This window comes from Simochromis diagramma, unplaced genomic scaffold, assembly GCF_900408965.1.
Source record: "Simochromis diagramma unplaced genomic scaffold, fSimDia1.1 OVJJ01000753.1, whole genome shotgun sequence".
NCBI classification, from domain to species: Eukaryota; Metazoa; Chordata; class Actinopteri; order Cichliformes; family Cichlidae; genus Simochromis; species Simochromis diagramma.
Window position 1 is genome coordinate 22,574,565 of NW_024387523.1, and position 13,749 is coordinate 22,588,313.

The window sequence follows — 13,749 nt, forward strand, 5'->3', positions numbered from 1 at the left end:
TAGTTCTCCAGGCTTTCTGAAGGTGTTCAAAGTTTTTCTTTAGACATTGACTGCAAGTCCTTACACTCCTCATTTTCACAGGAATGCTTTCTCTTGTTTGTTGAGCCACATAACCCTGACGTATGATTCATTCTAGGATAAAATGGCACCTAATGCCACCTAAAGGCACCAAACCTGCGTTGTGTCTACACATAACAGACCGCAGATCAGTAGATGAACAGTATCTGAAAGTCACATCCCTAAGAAACAGAACAAAATCCAGCAAAGACCTGACACAGGACCTGAGATGCCTGAGAGATTACAGCTGGCTCTTCAGCTGTATTTTGTGTATCAATGTGTACAGAGGAGGTCAGGATAGAGGTACAGATAGTCTGTGGCTGCATCCATCTGTAAAACATGATGGAGGCTTTGTCGTGGTTTGGGGCTGCATTTCAGACAGTTGTGTCAGGGATCTTTTGGATGATGATGGAAAAGATGGAAAAGTACTATCTGATTTTGATCCACCATTCAGTACCATCTAGAAGGTGTCTGATTGGCCACAGCTTCATTTTAGAGCATACAATGATCATAAACAAACTGCCAATACAGTAAAAAACCTTCCTGGTAGAAGAACTAACACAATGGAACACTTTCAGTCATGGATTGGCCTCCCCAGAGCCAAAAATCCAATGTTTTGAAGCAATGTGGGATCATCCTAACAGACAATAGAACAAAAGCCAACATCTAAAGAAGAGCTTTGACTGTCCTTCAAAGGGTTTGACGAACTATTCCCAAAGATACTTGATAAAATGATAAGGAAGCTGACCTAAGAGAGTTCAAGCTGCGTGGGAGAGTAAGGCTAGTCATACCAAATATTGACTTTCAAGCTCATTAAAACTATACAAACTTTAAATTTAAAGCTTTAAATACTGTATTTCTAATTGTGTTCCCACATGCTGCAATAAATTGCTGCATGAGAAGGAATGCAGAAAATAAAAAGAAATTGTGAATGGCTCAAAACCTTTGCACAGTACTGTACTATATTATAACTGTAGTCTTACACTACTGTACTTCTAATACTGTATTTTTTTGTTTTGCAGATTTATATTGAATTGTATATAATGACAGATCTGGTATTTATATGGCATCTACATAAAATGGACCAGTAATACTAATATAACTATAAGAGGTATCGTTTGGCATAGATGTTTATAAAGCCGTACGATGAAGCCAACAGCAAAGAACCAAAAACTGCAGTTTCTCAAACGGCCATCTGAGGCTTGAGGCTCAACTTTAATACAGAAATAAACTGCCCAGGTTCTCTGCATATGGCAACTGTGCAGGCGGGGGTTTTTTTTTTTTCAGTTCTTCCATTTAACATTATACAGGAATAAATGTTAGCTATTAATGAGGGTGGGGCAACTTTGAGTTACAGAATAGTGCTCACCTCAGGCAATTTATCTCTCTTAAATTCTCTTATTTGTGGTGTTGGTGCCTTTTGGAGCATATTCACTGAAGTTATCCAGCAAATAATATGGATTTCAGTTTGGTTATTATACAGACAGATTGTCCAACAAATCCATGATCCTGTGTTGTTTGTTGACTTACAATCTTTTATTCGATCGTGGGATATCTTGATGCATGCTCGATCATCCATGTAAGCAAATCCCAAAAGGCTGATTCTGTTCATCTGGACGTAGTGTTTTCAGTGGGAGAAACGTTTCGTCACTCATCTGCAGGTTTCCTCAGCCTTCAGTGGGCTGGTTTCAGTTATTGTGCAAATGTACTTGGGGAAACCTGCAGTCAGCTAAGACTGAAGAAGTCACTTGGATGAGTGACGAAACGTTTCTCCGATTGAAAATGCTACGTGCAGATGAACAGAATCAACCTTCGTGGGATATGTTACTTGGCTTAAACACAGATACCAGGTATCTGTACGATCTACTCCCATCTACTCATACAATGCCAACTAAGCTTGCTAGTGTTAGCTGATAACACAACCATTTTTGTCAGATTCTTTGGCTATTTGGGAGCAACACAACTAGCTAGCAACTAGCTCAGGGGTGGGCAATCTCAGTCCACGAGGGCCGGTGTCCCTGCAGGTTTTAGATGTGTCCTCAAACCAACACAGCTGATTTAAATCGCTAAATTAGCTCCTCAACATGTCCTGAAGTTCTCCAGAGGCCTGGTAACGAACTAATCATGTGATTCAGGTGTGTTGACCCAAGGTGAGATCTAAAACCTGCAGGGACACCAGCCCTCGTGGACTGAGATTGCCCACCCCTGATAGCTGAACGCATTAGCAAACTAATAAAAGCAATAACCCGGAGCATAAAGATGAATAATCTGGTCGATTTAAGTAGATTCGTCACCTTGCATGTGACACAGCACAATCGGATCAATTGGTGTTATAAAAATATTCAATGTTGCACCTTTAATTACCGTCTGAACAGCATGGCTTGAGTTATCATCTTCTGATATCAAAGTTGCATGTTTTAAAATAAGTCTCTTTACCTGTTGTTTCTCCAAAATCAGAATCTTCCTGATCTTCAAACATTTCAAAAGCGCTTTGGATCCTTTCATTGTTGGTAAAAATAAGTTCTAAACTAGGCAAATATGTCACACAGCAGAGTTATGATTTATATCACGATTGTTAGGACATCCTTGCGTCTTCTGTACAGACATGTTTCTATCTGTGATCTGTAACACTGACAGCAGTCTTATCTCCGTCCACCACAGAGCACTGTCTAAACCCAGTCCTTTATTCAGTGGGGAGCTTAGCATTATGAAATGCCACAGTGAACCTGACCTCACAAGTTATCTCATCTTATGCACATGGATATATGTGTAGTGGCTGCAGAGCTTTACACGTGGCTTAAACCTATGGAACAGCTGTGCGTGCTGTCCTGAATAAGAGTTGTACAGGTTAAAGCCCCTCCCTCACTGACCTGTCACAGTGGTCACAGCTCTCAGCAGATCAACTGCTTCTGAGTGTGGGAGATGCTGGATGCTTCACTAAACACAGTGAAATTTTGAACACTGTCAATTAAAAAATATTTATTAGGAGCACAACCCTGCTAATTTTTCCCCTCCAGTTGTGAGTAGAAATCCCAGCCATCAGAAATGGTTTTGTTACCTCATTGCCTCTATTTTAAAGGTCTTTGTAAAAGAGCTTTATTTCTTTTGAACAAAGACCAGGGATAGAAGTGACTTTTACCTCCCTTTTTTTCCTCAGGCACAATGCTGCTTTATCAAATGTGAGGGCTTGAATAGAAGATAGCGTTGGCTTTTCTGATCCAAGACTAAGCTCCTTTTCAAAATCATTCTTATCAGAATAAGAAGTTAAATGATTGAAAATGTTACTACTCAAAGTTTTGATTGAGAAATTTGATCTCTGACTGTTCTGATGTTTTGAAAAAGTTATGTTAGTTTCCTGGCTTCTTGCATATATGAGCGACACAATGCTGAACTGCATACTGCATTTATTACAACAGCAAGGCTTTATAATAGAAGAGTCTGGGTACTAGACTGGCCTATCTGCAGTCCAAAATAGACACTGATCACCTAGAATTCAATGCATTTTATACAGCGTCCCAACTTTATTGGAATTGGAGTTGTTTTATATTATTCTATAGACATAAAGAAAAAGTTAAAGGTCTTATTTTGAACCCTGTCTCACCTAATATCTGCTTTTTTTAACCTCAGGGTTTCTTGAAGGACTGCCCCAGTGGAACCTTGAATGTGGAGGAATTCAAGAAGATCTACGCCAATTTCTTCCCGTACGGCGATGCCTCCAAGTTTGCCGAGCATGTCTTCCGAACTTTTGACACCAACGCCGACGGGACAATAGACTTCCGGGAGTTCATCATTGCCTTGAGTGTGACGTCACGAGGAAAGCTGGAGCAGAAGCTTAAATGGGCCTTCAGTATGTACGACCTGGATGGAAATGGGTACATCAGCCGCGAGGAAATGCTGGAGATTGTAGAGGTAAGCAAGGGAAGCTGGTTAGTTTTGGTGGAAGTAAACACTTCTTCTGGCCTCAGGTGCTGGTGGAGGGGTTGTCACATGTAGACCATGCGATTTCTCTCAAAACCTTCCGTTATAGCTCATTATGACACTTTTATTAGGGCTACAAGGTTACTGCCATTTAAAAGCAAACTGTTGTTGCAGTGCTATCTACTGCATTTAGCTAGGTCACACATCCAGAGGGCTTGTTGCCTACTCTACATTTACCTCTTGACTGTATACGCTTACCTAATTGCATAGTGAGTTGATGTTGGTGGCATCTCCCCCACCACATAACCAACAACAAGCTAATTAACTCCCTTTAAATGGAAACTCAGGCTAGATAAAAAGTTAGCCATGGCAGTTTTGAAGTTGTAACACTGGAATCATTAGTAGCATCCTAGTTTGCGAACATGAATTAGAGTGCCTTAGCAGCTCACAGACACTTAGTATCATCACTAAATAATATAAATACTTGTGCAAAAATACTTTGTCATCTCCCTAGCAGGCCTTTATATTAGTGCTGTCAGCATTAATCTCGTTAAAATGACGTTAACGCCATAACCGCGGCAAATCTCCGTTAGCAAGTTACCGCGGATCACCCCGTGCGTGGGGCTGCAAGGTGTCAACGTGTTAACGAGCTAACCGAGTACATTAAATCATGAATGAAATCACTAATGTAGACTCTACAGTATGCTTGCCATATGTGTAGAAGATCCCTTCTTATCTGTAGCAGTTGTAGCTCAGGATATAGAGCGGGTTGTCCACCAGTTAGGTGATACTCAACCCCCAAATTGCCTGTGATGGACCTGTGGGCATGCTATGCGAATGTAGCTTGTAGTAAAAAGCACTCAGTAAGAGTCGTAAAGCACTTTGATTTATGGTCCATTTCAAATTCTAAATCCCCAAACCTGATTTCCTTTTCATAAACACACATCATGCGACTGAAACAGGAATGTTCTTGAATAACTAATTTGATCTCACCAGGAGTCTCAGTATGTTTTCTTGCTTTTTCCTGCTTGTTCTTTCCATTGGTCCTTCAAATTTTCATCTAGCACATGGTGCAAACTACATTACAGTTTGTATTGATCAGCCAATCACAGAGATTTATACAATACTAAGAAAAGACAGAGCACCTTTAATAAATACTCCCATTAGTTATGTTAAGTAAGTTAATGCATTCATTTAAGTATGTGGATGAATGCATTAACTTACTCTAATAGGCACCCTGAGTGCAGCATTGGCACAGGCAACAGTTTGCAGGAAGGCTGTTAAGTAGTGCTGCATCTAATCCTTTCACTGTTGAAGAGAACAAGCAGAAGGACTCATATGTCAAGATATTAGACTGAGGATCTCGCTGTGTATTCTGTGTGTGTGTATGCACTTCTGGATTCTCATGGATTAGCAAGTTAAATTTAACTTGAGTTTATCCCTGAGTGTGCAGAATGCTAGGATTATCTACAGGCTCACTGAGGTTACACACCGTTAGGGAAAGGAGGGGACCATTATGTGCTGAGACTGAGCAGGAGAGTGGAAGGGTCATGACTGAGGTCAGATTTGTTTTACACCACATTATCAGATTAATAAAAGCTCTACACTTTTGCTGATCAATGGACGTGTCCATCATAATAACCACAATTTCAATTTCTTGCATATTGTGAGTTGTATGTGGGTGTGGACACACAGGAAGGAGAAAAGGACTCGTGCAGATTGGTTAGACGGAGAGATCGAGGTGGAAACGACGTGCAGCAGGTCAGGGTGATTAAAGATAGATATTTGCTAACAAGCAAAAGTTTGCTGAGAAAATGGAAGGAGCAGTTTGAGGAGCTGATGAATGAGAGAATGGGGAAAGATGGTGAACTGGGAAGTGCAGAGGATTAGTAAGGAGGAAATGAGGGACAGAGGGCGGTGGACTTATTAACCAAATTGTTCAACACAATCCACAAGAGTGAGAGGATAACTGAGGAATGGAGAAGCCTGCTGCTACGGATTTTCAAGAGGTGTCATGTGCAGAGCTGTAGTAGTGATGAGCCAGCCCAAGAAAATATGGGAAAGAGCTGCTGATGCTAGGTTGAGAAGAGAGGTGACGATCGGTGAGCAGCAGTGTGGCTTCATACTGACAAAGAGCTCTACAGATCTGATGTTTGCTTTGAGAGTGTTGATGGAGAAGTGTAGAGAAGGATCTCCACTGTGTCTTTGTGCATCTAGAGAAAGCAGATTATAGGGTGCTAAGGAGTGTCAGGAGGGAGAGATGTATGTGAGGGTGGTGCAGTGCATGTATGAGGACAGCAAAGACATTGGTGAGGTGTGCGGTAGGAGTGGCAGGGAGTTAACCCTAACACTAACCAATGTGGGGGTGGGATTACATCAGGAATGAGCCTCTTCCTCTCCAGAGGGTTGGTGTGACAGAGGAAGATGTTAGTGATAGGCTGAGATATTCAGATGATCTGCTGTGGGGAATCTTAAAAGCAACAAGCTGTGGCCTTCAGTGAATCCTTTACAGACTATGGCCTTGCTATGGTGGAGTCGCTTTTTCTACTCTGGCACAATTAAAATTGGGTGACTTATTAACAAGTATCATAACTGCTCTTCCAACATATCTTTTCTGTGAAATTCATATTTTAGAGTCCACGTCTTTACTCATAACCTGAATTTGAGTAAACACCTGCAGTTCAATCCAAATGTGATTTTTATCAATTCTATTTTTTTGTGTAAACCTTAATATTCACATCCATGAAATGTGCTAAAGATATATAATCCAAAGTTGTAATACCATTTTGTACCACAAGATGGTGCAAAGACTCACTATAATATTTAATGTAGAATAGAATAGAATAGAATTCAACTTTATTGTCATTGCACATGCACAGGTACAGGGCAACGAAATGCAGTTTGCATCCATCCAGAAGTGCTTTAGTGATATAGATATATTACAATATATATTAGCAATAATATAGATATGTGAGTATATTACAGAAATGGGTCTATTATGGTATGTTATAATGTACACGGTATGAAGTATGTTGTGAATATTCTATAACTATAAGTATGTACAGGCTGTAGTGAGTACAAGCTATGTACAGGATATGAACAGGATATAAATATGAAAAACTATACAGAATATGAAATAAATAACTTTACAGAATCTGAGATATACAGCTATACAGAAATGGGAACTATGCAAGTTGTAAACAGTTGTAGGATTAAAGATTATCGAATGTACAGAATGATTATTTACACAGAGCTATACAGTAGTGCAGTTAAGATAAGTGAGGGTGTAGATAGTTTCTACAGAGGCTATATAAAGTGCTAGTGGTTGTGAGTGGTGGTTCAGTCCATGTTATTATTGTGTGTTTGAGGGTACAGTTGTCCATTGGGGGTGTGTGTATGTTCAGTCCATGAGTTTAACGTGGGTCAGATGTCAGGAGGCAGAGTTCAGGAGTCTGACAGCTGTGGGGAAGAAGCTGTTCTGGTACCTGGTGGTCTTAGTCCGGAGGCTCCTGTAGCGCCTCCCAGAGGGCAGGAGGGTGAAGAGTCCATGTGATGGGTGACTGGGGTCTTTGATGATTTTCCCAGCCCTTTTCAGACACCGCTTCCTGTAGATGTCTTTTATGGCAGGAAGTGGTGCTCCGGCGATGCGCTGGGCAGTTTTCACGACCCTCTGCAACGCCTTCCGGTCCGAGGCAGAGCACTTCCCGTACCAGACTGTTATACAGTTGGTCAGGATGCTCTCGATGGTGCAGCGATAGAAGTTCACCAGGATGTCTGAGGACAGGTGGTTCTTCCTCAGAGTCCTCAAGAAGAAGAGGCGCTGGTGAGCCTTCTTGACCAGCTTGGAGCAGTTGGTCGTCCAGGTGAGATCCTCGGAGATGTGGACTCCCAGGAACTTGAAGCTGCTCACACGCTCCACAGCCGTCCCCTTAATGTGGATGGGTGGATGTGGGTCAGCATTCCTCCTGTAGTCCACGATGAGCTCCTTGGTCTTCTCGGTGTTAAGCAGCAGGTTGTTTCTGTCGCACCACTCAGCCAGACGATCCACCTCCTCCCTGTAGGCGGCCTCATCGTTGTCACTGAGGAGGCCAATCACCGTGGTGTCATCTGCAAACTTAATGATGGTGTTGGAACCATCAGCAGGTCTGCAGTCGTGGGTGAAGAGGGAGTAGAGGAAAGGGCTCATCACACAGCCTTGTGGTACACCGGTGTTCATTGTGATGGTAGATGAGCAGTGGTTATCCAGCCGGACGTGTTGGGGGCGGTTGGTCAGGAAGTCCAGTAACCATTTGCAGATGAGGGAACTGATGCCCAGGTCTGTCAGTTTCCTGATGAGTGTGAGGGGTGGATTGTATTGAATGCTGAACTGAAGTCTATAAACAGCATTCTGGCGTAGGTGTTGTTGTTGTCCAGGTGTGAGAGGACAGAGTGCATTGCGATGGAGACTGCATCCTCTGTGCTCCTGTTCTGGCGGTATGCGAATTGGTGGGGGTCCAGGGTGGGGGGGAGACAGGATTTGAAGTGTGCTAGGACCAATCGCTCTAAGCACTTAGTGATGATGGGGGTGAGTGCTACTGGGCGGTAATCATTGAGGCAAGATGGGTTGGAGTTTTTGGGTATCGGGACGATGGAGGTGGATTTGAAGCAGGCCGGTAACCAGCCAAATCGATTAAAAACTGAGTGGGGGAGGAAGTAAGAGGAATATCAAAACACCTCAACCATCTACAGTCATTGATCTCAACACAGTCAGTTGTAAAATGCTGCCCCCTGGTGTTTAAATTTTTTTGTTTTCCTCAACAAATGCAGGGATAACGTCCACATCCCAAACCGTGAACTTGTGTATCACAAAACCCTGTTTTCTCACTAATTTTCTTATGTTCATTTTATTTATTTTTTTAACTTTCTAGCTACCTTAGTAAGTCAGCTTAGGACAATATTAATCAAATATTGAGCTAACGCTGTTTGAATGCTGTTTGTCTGTCTTAATGATGGATGGATGCTACAATATGCCCTTAAAATGGTATAAAGTAAGAGTACAGCTGGGCTCCATTTCAACTTGAGCTGATATCTCTGCAGCAAAATCCACAGACATCTTGGACATAACGTCATCGCTGTTGTGTCTTCAGATTCTGTTGTGGTCCCGAGTCATTAGTGAGCCTTCCTGGGAAGCACATCTGAGGATACCTCTCATTACAGGGAGCCACCTGGCACACCTGTTGGCATTAGCTTGACATTCATTGTTGGTGAAAAGATAAAAGGGGCCAACCATGAAACTGAAGGGTTGTTGCACACTAATGATGGCATAGCTGAATCATCTGTGCTCAGACTTAAAGCAGTTAAAATACCTGATTATTTCTGTGTGCCTGACGCCTTTGTCACTATTTTTCTCCTTGGAGTTTTTTTCCCACAGTTTTTTGAAGGACGATGTGGGCATGAGACTTTACAGTCAGAAGAGATAACATTTTAGAGCCAGTGTATCTTTCTAAAAAGCACAGAGGGCTCATTTCCTGCAAGCTCCCTGCCTCTGTGTCGATGCTCCTGCGACACCGATCTACAGTTGCTTTTACACCCTATAGTCCCAGCGGAGGAGATTTAATAGGCACGTAAGCTGATTTTAGATCTGCGCCTGAGGCCAGCTGATACTCGGAGCTTCTCTTGCAGAGGTTAATTTAATGCTATCAGGGGACGCGGCGTGCTCATATCGGTCAACAGATAAAGATGTATGAAATCAATAGTGTAAGCCCTGCTTGTAAGCCCTCCGTCCCTTTACCCTGCTGCCACATGTGATCCATGTCACCGTGGCGCGATGGAGCGATTCTATAGGCACACAAACACTGCGTGGGTATTTGTGGAAAAGCTGCCCAGGGAGCAGCTCTTAGCATCAGGAGCAACAAATGTCAGTGAATCATGTGGACTTTCAGAAAGGCTGTTTATCAGCATCTTGAAAGCTGCAGTGACTTTATTTTTTTTAGTTCAGTTATGTTTTACTTCTTTCCTGCTGAGTCTCCTTAATGGGTCCCTGCTGGCTTGAATTCACTTATCTTTCTTGTTCTCCTGCCACCGCCCACCCAACCAATCTCTCTCTCCTTCTTTTTCTCTCTCATCTCTCAGGCCATCTACAAGATGGTGTCATCTGTGATGAAGATGCCAGAGGATGAATCCACGCCGGAGAAGAGGACAGATAAGATCTTCAGACAAATGGACCTCAATAATGATGGTGAGAGGAGGAAATGGCAAAAAGGAGGGTGCTGGGGAGAGACAGAAAAAGAAATGAGGGTAGCGCTGGGTGAATGTGACAAGATCATCTTTGAAATGTGCTAATTTTGTTGGGGACAAAAGACTTTGTACAGAATTCAAACAGCATATATGTGTCCAACATTTACAAAAAAAAAAAGTGGCTTTCATTCACACGTGAAAAACAAACCATTTTGTGTGTGCGCGCATGTGTTTAATGAAAGCAATTAGTCTTTATGTGTCATCTTGTTGTTAGAATAGCAATAAACAAAGTGCAGATGAGGCCAGAACTATTAGCCATCGTCTGAAATTGTATTTGACTAAAGTATTTCCCAAGTGCTGTCAAACAGAGCAAGGGTTTTTAAACACAGCTCTTTGAAGGTTTGATTTTGGATTCTTACATTATTTTTATTTTTTTACACAAAAGCAAAATTATTTACCCCCCCCCCCACCCCTCCCCCCTGCCGTTGATTATCAGCCCCCTGATGGTAATAGATACTTGTTGGTATCTTTTTTTGCTGGATAACAGTCTGCAGTCATTTGCTGTAGTCTCAAAAACACTTCTGAGCTCTCCACACTCCACATATTTTCAATGCAGTGCAGGTTGATGCAGCTTGGGGCTTTGTGACTTTAGGAGGTAGTGCTTCACCAGGAGCGACATATATTTTGGGTACTTGTCATGATGAAGGACAAAGTGCTGATCCAGACCTGGTTTTACTGCTGACTGCTTGAGGCTTTTTTTCAAAATCTTTACGTCCTCCTTTCTTCATGATTCCTTCCACCTTCATGCATTTCTCAGTTCAAGATGTGCTGAAGCATCCTCACAGCGTAAGACTCCCACCACCGTGTTTCACTGTGCTGAGGGTTTTCTTTGGGCTGTGCATCCCTCCCTTCTTTCTCCAAACATAAGAAACACCTCTGTGGCCAAAAAGCTCTAGTTTCATCTAATCTGACCAAAGGATGTGCTTCCAGTACACATAGTCTTTCTCCAGGTTGTCCTCATACAGAAAGAAATATGTCTCAAAAGAGTTGCAAATATGGACGATATGATCTAAAAGCATAAACTAAGATTTACGAATGTGTCCAATGATTTATCTTTTGCTCAGCTCACAAATCCAATAATTTTCTCTTTCAAAAACCTTTCTGTGCACAAAAATGTGTAAAACTACACGTACCATCTCTCGCTCACTCACAAAACGTGTGGCGAATTACCAGATGCGCACAGATCACGCCGCATGAGACTGATTTAACGCACAGATCCACAAATGTATGCTGCTTTCAAGTCCCAGTGTAAAACTGGGACATCTGGCCTTCCACTGTATAGTTGAGGGTTTGTTTTCTTTTTGTTTTGCTACCATTACCACCATGATTATTCATTACACTAACATTAATGTTAGCCTGCCTTTATTAGTGAATAGTGACATTAACATTAAAGTGTTATTCCACATTATTTGCCTTAAATATATATTCAAACTATACAGAGATTAGTTAGCATACACTCAGTCCACAGGATGATCCACAATGATGTACAATCGTGGTGTTCCATATCTGCAGCTGAGCACTGGCTGACTTTTCCCAGAGGAAGAACGTCCAGCATGTAACACCAGATCATTTAAACCACATATTAACCTTTATAGGCTGCTGTATAGTATCTGTAATTGTAAGTCATGTTTTCTAGTTTGTTTTTGTTAGAAAAAGAAACATCAGGTATACAGTGGAAGCCCAGATGTCCCAGTTTTACACTGGGAGTTGAAAGCAGACATATTTCTCTCTATATCCTTAGCATACTTTAATGTGGTTTGAAGGTGTGTCTTCTGCAGAAGAGCAGTTTTTCTTGGTCTGTAACCTCTGCAGGGTTCTAGTGGTTGTCTTCTTTGAGACTACAATTCCCAAAGTGGTTATGAGAGTCACTCGTGTCTTGGCAGATGTTCTGGGCTCTTCAGAAACATCTCTCACACGTTTTCTTTCCAGAGTCTGAAATCTTTCCTCGCTGAAGTTTTTATACTTTGTGTAAATTGGAAGATTACCATGGTAACTGTAATTTTGTCTGATATTGTGTGCAAAAAGAAATAACTTCACAGACTATCACTGCCTATTGTTGTGCATCCTTTATGGTCTTGGCTTCTTCCAGCATGCACCAAGTCCCAAAGCAAAAGTTATGTGAAAATGGTTTCATTGGCATGGGGATGTGGCTTTACTGTTGGCTGATTGACAAATATATTGGTTATCATTGGTTGACAGATCTTTGTTGAGATATTTTACTAAAAGCTAAACTTTTGGGTAGGTTTGTCCTACCCAAAAAGCATTTCTAAGGCATTAACTGCAACTCTATGTATAACGTAAGCACAATGAACTGTGGGTAAATCTGCGAAGTCAACAACAAATTCAGACGTACCAAAAGTGTTTGCCAAAGAGTCCACGTGTACGTAAAAACTTGGTGTTGGAACAGACATAAGACTGATTTAGCAGGAACGCAACTCAAACTCTGTAAGTCTGAGAGTGTGGACATTGGGATTGGGCTTCAAACTCCATGATGCAGAGAAGTAAGGGTTTAAAGGCTGTAATGATGTAACTGCACAGGAAGAGGCCAGCAGTAATGAAAATTAGAAAAATGTTGCAGTAACTGTCGAAATAAACACTGGATCTTCCAGTTGGTTCTAGTGTTGGTTTTTATTTATCTAAAAACAGAAGAAAAATGAAGGCAAGAAATAAAATACAAAGAAAAGGAAGATGAATGGGATGTAAGGATCTGTACTTATGCCTTACCTACCTCCATTAAAAGCTAACTACATATTTAATGAAATACATATACAAATACAAGACAGACTACTCTCACATGCTTGGGGGCAATTAGCTTAGCCTCGCATAAGAGCAAAAGAAGGAGCAAGTGTTAATCAGGCGGTTTCTGCTGGTGTAAAGATACACACCAAACACACATGTATCATTATACATATATATTCTATTATACATTATAGCATTAGTAAATGTTCAGACAAACTGTTTTCTGGTTGAAATTTTATGCTAACATAAGCTGCTACTAGGGCTGGGCGATATGACCCAAAATTCATATCTCGATATTTTTTAGCTGGGTGGCGATATAAGATATATATCTAGATATTTTTTTAAAGCCATAAGTTAAGAACAAAAAGAGAGTTCTTAGTCACACTGTGTCCCAGATGTCACACAGGCATTTTTATTTCCATACAGCATAGATTTACATGAAGAAATTACTCAAAAATAAATTAGCAGCATTTATTAAATAATCATGCTCCATAAATAAATGTTATGTTTTTGTGCATAACAAAAAGCTCATAATTGTGCAGTCAAAATGTAAACTAACAGACGCTGAGCATAATAACAAAGACAGATTTCACAGCTGCTCTGTTCCCAACTTCTACTGCGTGACTGACAGCCTTGAGTTTGAAATCCTCTTTGTAACCATGTCTCTGAACAGGTGCCATTTATGGTCCTTATACACACACAATACGGTAATATTACGTTGAAGCACAGTACGTATCACTCCGCGAGGCTCCAGACTAC

General features: G+C 41.4%; 1 protein-coding gene across 1 annotated transcript in view; it reads left to right on the forward strand.

Moving 5' to 3' along the window:
• Window positions 1–13,749, forward strand: part of LOC120726686 (hippocalcin-like protein 1) — a 52,987-nt gene that overhangs the window by 33,478 nt on the left and 5,760 nt on the right. The window contains exons 3-4 of the mRNA XM_040020460.1: window positions 3,685–3,966; window positions 10,087–10,192. Coding sequence (XP_039876394.1) covers window positions 3,685–3,966; window positions 10,087–10,192 — 388 coding nt within the window. The remainder of the gene's footprint in view (window positions 1–3,684; window positions 3,967–10,086; window positions 10,193–13,749) is intronic.